Below are 9617 nucleotides of genomic sequence, written 5' to 3'. Positions count from 1 at the left end.
CATGGCAGGGTGACCCTGCGCATGCCATCGTGCCCTCCACCAGGCCATGGAAACTGCATTTTCTTCTTCCCCCCCCCATCCCCAGAATGATAAAAGACAGACTCCATCAAGTCAATAGAGATGCTCCTGTTTCAAGGTGTGCAGAAATTCCCACCCTGCAGTGGTTTGAACAAGGACTGGTGACACGAAACAAACGGGGCTGCAGAAAGCAGAAAGAAATTGGTCTGTGCTTTATGGGGCACATCCTGGAGCTCCTCTGAGATCCGAGTTCAGCACCAATGGGATCATGCAGAGAAATCCTTAAGTCCGAGTTCAAAAGTCGTTTCTTCAGTGACCAAAGGGAAGTGAGAGCGCATAAGGAGAGAATACCACTCCCAGGGCTCAACGCAGCCATTCCCCTGCAGCATTTGAAGCACGGACTCAGATGTGAATGATCCAAATCCTTTATTACAAGTTCTCACATCCATTATAAACCTTCACAAGTTTTTTTTTTTCTAACATATCCAATCAGAGCCGTGAGTCCCTTCTTCTCCTTCCAGAGGTGTCCTTGGTTCTCAGGCTGTTGATCTGGCTCCACAGCTGCTGCTCTGAACAGCTTTTCTTGTATTCCCACATTCCCCCACGAGCCCAGCGCGGGGCAGGGCAGGATGGAGCAGGGGATGCTCCAAGGGACCACAGGAGAGGTAGAAGAAAGCTCCAGTGTGAGACCAGGGCCTCGTCGGCCCCCTGAGCAGAGAAACATGAGCAGGGCAGCTGGAGAGGCTGCGTCCTCATTGACACTCCTGGGCTGAGCCTTCAGCCTTCTGAAGGGCTCCAGCCATGCACCATCGTTCTCTGTAGGATTGTCCTTCAGGTGTGCAGCCGTGGGGGAGTCGTGCAGGATCAGGGTCCAACCCGTCCACACTCCGCTCCTGGCACAACCATCTCCATCCTCACCCATCTGCAGCCCTTCCCCACCCCACTGCAGAGCAAAGTGGGTACCCAGGGAAGAGCAGAGGGTCAGCAGACGTTGCAGTTGGGATTCAGAGATCTCTGCAGGGAAGCTCAGGGTGAGCCAGGTCAGATGCGCAGCTCCGGCTGCTGCACAAACAAAAGAGAGTGGATTTCAGAGTCTTGCTGCCAAAATGCTCCCCAAGAACAGCAGGGGATGCCCAGCGCCAGGGAAGAGGGGATCCTGCATGGGGATATCCCAGAGAGCGGGCAGGGGACAGACTAAGACAGCAAGGTGAGAGGAAGGCACTGAGGGACCAGAAAGCTGCAAGATCCCCTCTGCCCTCTTCGCCCTCCAGGCTCCTGGCCCCACTCAGTGCAAACCCACCCAGGCCCAGGGATGACAAGTCAACACAGGGCACTCTCACCTCCTGCAGGATCTGGGGAGCACCAAGCCCGAGGCTCACCTGGAGGCAGTGAAGATGTGCTTGGAGTTGGTGCAGATGGCGTTGATGGGGCTGCCCTTTGATCTCCCCAACTGGGCCGAAGTTATCCATGTTCCAGACTTTGATCACGCCTCCTTGGTACGCACTCAACAACATGGGGCAGCCAGGGATGAAGGCCAGGGTACAGACCCAATCTTTGTGTGCTCTTGGGATTTGCTGTAGGTACATGGCAGAGCAGAGATCACAATCAGCCTCATGCACTCAGCTGCAGGGCTGCAGATCATCCACTGCTGCCCCAGAGTCAATCCAAATCACCAAGCTGGACTCAAGACTTGGGGCCCGAATCCTCTTCTCAGAGAGTAACATAGCAACTGATGCTCCAAGCCTATGTCCCAAGGGGAAGTGGCAGTTCTGGGTGCCCTTCAGTACACACCCATAGGCACACAGAGCCACTTGGCACACACACTGCCAGATCCCCAGGCTGCCTTTCCAGGATAGCAGGACCTAGACCAGGTCCCTCAGCCTTCCTCCTTCCACACTTCCACATACCCTCGATCACAATTCCACATACCCTCTATTACACTTCCACATACCCTCAGTTACACTTTCTTATACCATCAGAACAGTTTGTCCCATTCAAACACCTTTAATACCATATAACGTTCCCTTAGCAATCCGTATTGTTCAGTTATAAACAAAAAGTTACTTTCTCTTTAACCCTTTTTCCTTTGTACATGATTCCACTATTTATACCCTCAATCAATGATTCATACTGCATGTGATGTTATGATGTGGAATATGGACAGCAACAGCACAAAACCATGACACAGTGTTACCGACCCAACAGGCTCCGACCTTAGAGCCGCTCAGGACTTTGCTAGCAGATCTCAGCAAGGAGGCTCCCACCTCCGTCTTCGGCACTCCATGGGAAGATTGTCGGGGTCACTGAGCTGCAGCAATACAACAGGGCTGGCAAAAATGTTCTTGGTTGGTGTGAGAGAACCTGAGCTGGGGCTCATCCAAGGAGATTCAGCGATCACAGCTTCTAGTCCTGCACTTCACACATAGCTCCAGGCAACAGCAAATTAACTGTCCCTAAACACTGCAAAAAGAGGATGGATCCAATTGGATGGCCCCTGAGATAGACAAAACTCAACACCCAACACAAAACACAGTCCTCTCACCTGCTGGTCAGCAAACAACAGAGCACAACACACACCAGCATCCAGGACTCGTGCAAAAAAAGAAGAAAAAGAAATTGCTAGATGGTGTTTCTCAGAAGCACAGAAGCACAAGTCAACAAGAAGATAGCTGCAATTATTCTTGAAAACAATGTCCTTTGTTATCTTGATGTGGCCAGTGTTGAGCGAAGCAAACAAAGTCAGCCCGATTTTCTTACATTCAGATTAATCTGCAAGGCACAAAGTAATAAAGGAATGATTTTTATTAATAAACTGAGTGTTAGCAGCTGTCAGAAGAATGAATGTGTCACACACAGAGGTAAATTCCCACAGCAAAACTAGATGTAACATTTCCTATCCGTGTTTCATCCTCACAGGAAAAGCCTTTCTTCACAAGATCTTCTGGAAGAGAGATGGTAAGAGACATGAAAACTGAAGGATCCAACGTTAATGAACAAGAATTATCCCTCAGAAGGCTATGCAGGACCAGCGGAAAAGTGCTGGGAGCCTTCTCCGTGCTGGTGCCGCCTTCTGCCTTTGGTGTCTCAGCTTCTGGATGGTCTCAGATGCCATAGAACAGACTGTCAGATGGGGGTCATCTTCCAAAGGCTGAAGGGCTGCAACAGAAGGAAACAGAGCAGAGATGGGACCCCCAGTCTACAGAGAGCCACCAGCTTCCACTCTGGGCCTTGCCAGCCCCACTCCTTGCTTTTCCTGGCCAGGAGGAGCACGGGAGACTGACGGGTCAGTGGAAGACACTGCTCAGGACTGCCATGAATGATCCTCTGCCCCTGCAGCATTTCCTTGCAGCAGGGCAAAGCACAGCTGCATGCTGCCCAGCTCTGCCCCCAGCCCCAACACACACAGCACTGCCCTCACTCACCACTGCAGAGTTCATTCAGCATCTCCTCACTCTGCTCCCTGGCGTGCTTCCCAATCAGCCCTAGGGAAAGAGCTCTGTCAGACACCCACTCCCCAACATGCTGCCAGAAGCTCAGACCCCAACCCCGCCAGCCCAGCTGCTTCCCCTTCCATGCTGCAGGCAGGGACGGCACCCGAGGGGGGACCTGAGCAAGGCACCCACTGTGGCTACCGGCATGGGCAGGCTGTACCTGGGGGCTTCAGGGCTGTGCCTTCCTGCCAGGGCAGGGCCCAAAGAGGGACGCAGGGGTTGGGCTCACCAATGAATCTGACAGCCTCGCATCGCAAGGAGGCCTGAGAATCCTCCAGGTATGGCAGGCTCTGCTGCAGGTACCCTTCCACTCCCTTTCTGTCCTGCTGCAGCTGAAGAAGAGCACAAGAGCATGGGGCTTGCAGAGCAGCCACAGCTGCTGCTGCAACCCCTCCTCCAGCATCCCCTTTCCCCCAGCAAAAAGGTGGGGGCTGTGAGATTGTCCTCACCAAACACTTCATGATCCCCACTGTGTTCTTCTGCCGGACCTGCTGCTTGAGCTCCTTCCACTTCAGGAACTTTGCACAGGACACAAGGGCTTCCCCAGATGCCTGCAGAACAACAGATGCAGGGACATGGCACCACACACACAGACACACATCCCAGTGTCTGAATGCTTGTTCAACTTGCTCTCAATTGCACATCACAGCTGAACTGTCAGCACACCACTGCCTGCACACTGCTCAGCTCTGAAATTCGTACCTGTGCTACGCTCGGGGTCTCGTCACTCATGTGAAAGAGCAGAGGGAGCAGGGCCCTGCGCACGATCTTCTTCATGCTTCCCTTCTGAGACCACAGCACAGCATCCATCACATCCATGAAGAGGCGGATGGAACCTTCTCGCACTTCAGATGATGCCTGAGGGAGAACAGGAGGACGTCAGACCTCAGCAGCACACTCTCACTGCCCATGGTGAGCATGAGTGTAGGCTGAGCCCCAGCACAGGGGCCTGACATCACCAAGAACAACCAAGCTGCACTAGCAGGGACACGGCCAGCAGTGCTACAGAGCCCACAAGACATCTCATTCCTGAGAGCCCAGAGAAGGAAAGAAAGGAGAAGACGCTCCTGTCAAGCACCCACCCGCAGAGCTCAGCCTCCCACAACAGACTTACGTGATTAAAAAGAGGCAGGATCTTCTCAGCCAGCTCCAGAGCAAAGGGACTGGCGTGCCTCTTCCCCAGATGGTGCATTGCATTCCTGAAGATATTCAGCACCTTCACAGTAATGGCTGTGTTGGCAAACAGCAGGTTCTCCATGACGCCTGGAAGCAGGGCCCGGATTTCAATTGCCTGTACAAAACACACAATTTCCTTTCCATCAGGAGGACAGATGCCAAGGCACAGTGTTGCCCATTGCCCCAGCGCCAGGCTGTCAACATGAGGCCTTTGTTTGACAAGGTCCTGCTCACCGTCTCAGGTCTATCCGACAGCAGCACGAGACGTCTGAGCACCAGCCAGAGCACTGGCAGGCTTTCCACATTCAGAAGCTTCTGGAGCAGTGCTGGCTTACACAGCTCCTTCAACAGCTCTTCAGTGGGAGGCATCGCCTGAAACCAACACAGCAGTGAGAGGCAGGCAGAGGCAGCAGGACATCCTGCACCCTGCAGTTCCTGGCTGCTCTGGCAGCTCAAGGCAGGGCACTAGGGAGACACAGCCCAGCCTGAGCTACCAGTGCTCTGTAGGAGAGCACGGTGCATTGTCCAGTAACTCACAGTCAAGCGAAGGAGGCCCAACTCCTCTGTGCTGATGCTCAATATCTCACACAGCTGTTGGTCCTGTAGAACACTGCTGAGCTCATCCCAGATCCGCTTGGATGCTTCCAGCAGGGTCAGCACACTCTTCAGTATGTCCAGGGTAGTGCTATAAACAGAGAGCAATGCTGCGTCAGCAGGGCTGCCTTAGCCACAGCACCATGGCTCAGGCAGGAGCCTGATGGGGGGCTCTGGGCTGCCATGGTTGGTATTGGCTGCTGCAGCCCTGAGCTGCCCACCAGCACTGGAAAGCACAGTGGGATGGAGGGCCTGCTCCTCGGGATGTCCTGCAGCTTTCCTTGGCTCTGGCACCCAGACCATTTCTGAGCCCTGTTCTTCACATGGAACAAACGTGTGGGGCTGTCTGGGCTGATACCTGTCATTCTGTGGGAGGTCGGTCAACACACTCCTCAGCACATCCCTGGGAAACTGGACGGTCAGCACATCGAGCACTGAGAGCAGGATCTGCTGAACTGATGTGCTCTGGATCTTCAGGTTGGCGTGGATGAATCCCAGAATCTCTGGCACCTGTTGTGAGAACACAGGGAGACTGCTGCTGCCACTGGACTGCAGCCATTTGCCTCCCAGGCTGTGTTATTACTGCCCTTCCCACAGCTCTTTGCTGCCTTCAAATGGCTTCAGTTCCCAAGAGCTGTGGCAGGCAGGGTTGCCTCACTCTGCTTACATCCATCAGCCAGGTGCCAGGGTTTCTCCGAAGCACATCCAGCATAGTCTCAGCCCACTTCTTCTCATCAAAACCATAGTCCCCAATGATCTTCTCCAGGGTTACAAGGGCAATGTCTGTCCTCTGAGAAGGGGCAAGGTTTTTTCCAAGGGGCTGCAGTAAGAAGGAAAAAAGGAGGGAAGGCATGTTAAACAGAATGAGAGAATAGCATCTGGAGCAGGATGAGCACAGGCAAAAGGAAGGATAAAGACCCTCCCTTCATGTCAAAAGCATTCTGAGGGTTCACACCTGAGCCGCAGCTTTTCTCACAGGTACACAATTTTCATGTCTCCTTACCTGCTGCCAGAAACTGCTGGTCATGAAGCCACTAAGCTTCCAGATGCGCCCCAAAGCCCTCTCACACACAGCCTGTGTCTTGGAGATGCTGAAAGGCAGCAGCACCTGTGAGGAGAGGAGCTGCTGGTTAGCCTGGGAGCTGTTGATGCCCACTGCAGGTCTGCTGAGCTCCTAGCTGGAATCACAGCATCCATCCAGGCTTCCCCTGAGCTTAAGCCAAGCCCATCATGGGGCTACTGCCGCCAGGGTCCCTTGCCGGCTCCAGCTGCTGCCAGTGCCGTTTCCATGGAGTGGGATAAACTACTAGAAGGGAGCTGTGGGGGCAGAACTTCACAATAGACAGACCTCCAAGATTCCCTGCAGCCGACTCTTGACACTGGCAATGGGACAGACATCTAGTACAATCTGCAGCATGTCGTCCATAGCTTCCAGGGTCTGTAAAGAGAACAGTGGGTTGTGGAAGTCTTTCAGGGTTCCCTTTCATACCCAGTAGACTGCTGTGAACCCCTCTGGCTGCCAAGGAAGGATACCCACAGATCTGTGCACAGGGGCACCCTGCAAGGCTGCTGCACTCAGAGCAGGCTACAACACAGGCTGTTTGCCAAGCCCAAGGCAAGAGTGAGAGGGGTGAGGGCAAGCAAGGCTGCTACCTTGTCCCACAAACATCTAAATAGATCTCTGGACACAAGTAATGCAAGCGGCAGCCCAGAGGCATGGGGTCAACAGTAGATTGCCCAGTACATACCTGGTTGTAGAGGGAAATGTTCAAGGCCCTGGCTGGAGGAAGATAGAAGACGACGCTGCAGCACACCTTGAAGAGATGGAGTATTTCTTCCTCCGTAACTGCATTCACAGTGCTGCAATTAGAGAGACACTGATGCTAGGAGAGGTGCCTGGGTGCTGAGGCAGGGGTGGAACAGGTCCTCCCCTGGGCAAGGCTCCCTGAGAGGGATGGGGAGCCCTGCCAGGAGGTGCCTCCTCCCCCACGGGGCTGCTCTGGGTCAGAGGACAGTCCTGATGTCACCAGCTTTGGGGCGAGGGCCAAGACTTAGCGGGGAGCTGCGTCAGGGCCACCAGGATGGTGCCCGGGGGATGTGCTGGCAAAAGCAGGGGCTGGGCAGGTACCTCAAGGCAGCAATGGTGTTCATGCAGCAGTATCTCAGGCCGGTGCTCAGCTGCTCCATGGGCTCCTCACACAACAGAACCTGCAAAGCACAATCAGGATGGCACCTGGCAGCTGCCAGCACCCAGCAACAGCAAACCTGCCACCGGCCGCTAGGGCCTGAGTCGCCCCAGTGGCCCTTGACAAACACTGGCACACTGGTGCTGCTGTCCACCTCCACTGCTGAGCTCTCAGCAGCACCTGGAGTCCCATCTGGGGCACTTGGGTGTCTGTGCATCATTTCCCTGCCTCCCTCTCCCCCTGTCCTGTCCTTCTCACAGGGTGCAGCTACCTGGGTGCCATGTCCCCTCACCTCAATCTTCTTGCACTGATTTTTCAGCAAGCAGAAGATATCATGGCTCAGTGTGAGGCCCTCCTGTCCAGCGGTGCTGCACAGTATGCAAATGCTGTTGAGGAACCGCAGCTTCTGCACCAGATCCTGGCAAGCACACAGAGACCGAGGAGAGTGAGTGGGGACAACCATGGCCAGGGGGACCAGGCGTTGCGGGGTGTGGAGCAGCGCAGGACAGCTGCAGGACAGCAGCAGCTCTGCCCGGCCAGCAGCCCTCCTGCAGCCTGAAGGCAGAGCCAGAGGGACCGTCTGGAGATGCAGGTATAGCCACGATGGAGATGGCTGCTCTTACCATTTCCTTGCTGATGCTGTTGGCTTGGATAAAATCCACTGCCTCCTGTTCCACATCAGATAGAGGCAGCAATTCAGCATCTGAGCAAGGAGAGAGAGCAGTGCTATAGAGGGGCCAAAGGCAGGCAGGAGCAGAAGGAGCTCTGCCCTCTCCTGCCCTGGGCTCGCTCCCATGGCAAAGTCTGCCCGTGACAAGGGTTCCTGGTGTGGAGCAGGGGGCACTCGCTGCCCCAGCCCTGCCCACCCCGCTTTAGACCCTCACTCACCAGCATGCAGAGGGATGACCTCGGTCACTTGGTAGGGCTCCGCTGGAGATCTTCTGTCCTGGGGAGCCCCACTCTCCTCCCCGGCCATGCACGCGACGTCCATCACAGCAGCTGTGACGTGCTGGAACAGAACGGAAACACACTTCTGTTTTCTCTATTCACACAGCACAGTATGGGTACAATTCGTCAGAACTACCCTCGCATACCCTGCAGCAAAACGATGTGCGGGGACAAAATGTGGCACGTACCTGGCAATGAGATCACTTCAAGCTATCTGCAGCAGTTCCTTGTCGCTTTGCTCGGATGAAATGCGAGCAAAAGCTGCACCGAGGCAGTGGGCGGAGGGTGAGGAGAGGAGAGAGAAAGAGCAGGTCAGTGAGCAGGGCTAAGACAGCCATGGAATAACACACACAGCACAACCGTCCCATCCACTTGCTGCAAGACATGCTGAGTCTCAGGCTACGTGATGCCTGTCCACCCAGCAACTTTACGATGCTTCCACTACTGAGCAAAGACAATGGAAGAAGCACGGGACAGGTGCCAACTTTACTGATACCTCCTTTGGAACGTGTGTACCAGGGGAAAATTACGTCTGATGGTCAAGAGTAAGCAATACGGTGCTGTGAGCTCCAACAGCCAGCAGTTCTCAACACCTCACTGCCCACCCATCCATCCCACGCCAGCTCAACTTACCTACAAGCTGCTGCACACGACGGTGTGAAGAAAAAAACACTAAAGGCACTAACTAACTAACGGAACTAACTAAAGTCACTAACTAACAAACAGAACTAACTAACAAACAGAACTAACTAACTAACGGCACTAAAGGCACAAGAACAACAAGACAACCAACCACTCCGACCACTAGCTCACCCACAAAGGAACACAGAACGCACCGCTCCTCCCCTCATTCCAGCCGCTTATGACATCACCAACGGCCAACAGCCTGGTCCACCATGACCCCCCACAAGGCGGGGAGCCAAGACCACGTGGTCACATCTGATTCCAACACGGCACCACAACATTCCAGGACTCAGTGTGGGCTTGGAATTCTATCCTGGTGTGGCAGCGCAATGGGAGGTGTTAGGGCACAGCTGAAGAGCTGACAGACAACGGACGTTTCCAAAGGAGGGTGCCAGATTAACTCTCAGCATTCTCTTGCGGGGCTCTTAGGAATGCTTCAAACCCATTTTCACTGCCTAGCTCATTTCTAGAAAGTCCAGTTGAGAAATGCTCACTTTGTCTGGGGAACGCCTCTATGCAT

The 9617-nt window shown here is 54.3% G+C and overlaps 1 protein-coding gene across 4 annotated transcripts; it reads right to left on the bottom strand.

Moving 5' to 3' along the window:
* Nucleotides 1-429: 429 nt before the first annotated feature.
* On the bottom strand, nt 430-8679 carry LOC146753653 (uncharacterized). 4 transcript variants are annotated; one of them, XM_085528494.1, is made up of 20 exons: nt 8602-8679; nt 8354-8474; nt 8089-8168; nt 7758-7883; nt 7408-7487; nt 7028-7139; nt 6628-6717; nt 6283-6387; nt 5947-6099; nt 5638-5789; nt 5223-5370; nt 4920-5057; nt 4624-4800; nt 4212-4367; nt 3959-4060; nt 3739-3841; nt 3441-3500; nt 2232-3174; nt 1398-1592; nt 430-1080 (listed from the first exon to the last, which is right to left on the bottom strand). In XM_085528494.1, exons 2-18 carry the CDS (start codon nt 8454-8456, stop codon nt 3026-3028), a joined length of 2034 nt encoding a protein of 677 aa, XP_085384620.1. In that variant the 5' UTR covers nt 8457-8474; nt 8602-8679; the 3' UTR covers nt 430-1080; nt 1398-1592; nt 2232-3025. The 4 variants fall into 4 exon arrangements, with proteins under 4 accessions (XP_085384620.1, XP_085384621.1, XP_085384619.1 ...); XM_085528495.1 differs by lacking the exon at nt 8602-8679 and having other exon boundaries at nt 2232-2478; nt 2561-3174; nt 8354-8496; XM_085528493.1 differs by lacking the exon at nt 8602-8679 and having other exon boundaries at nt 8354-8496.
* Nucleotides 8680-9617: the final 938 nt, after the last annotated feature.

The sequence above is a fragment of the Coturnix japonica genome, chromosome Z (genome assembly GCF_054131305.1).
Source record: "Coturnix japonica strain WE chromosome Z, WE-NBRP24, whole genome shotgun sequence".
Classification (NCBI taxonomy): Eukaryota; Metazoa; Chordata; class Aves; order Galliformes; family Phasianidae; genus Coturnix; species Coturnix japonica.
This window is presented reverse-complemented; position numbering and strand designations above follow the sequence as displayed.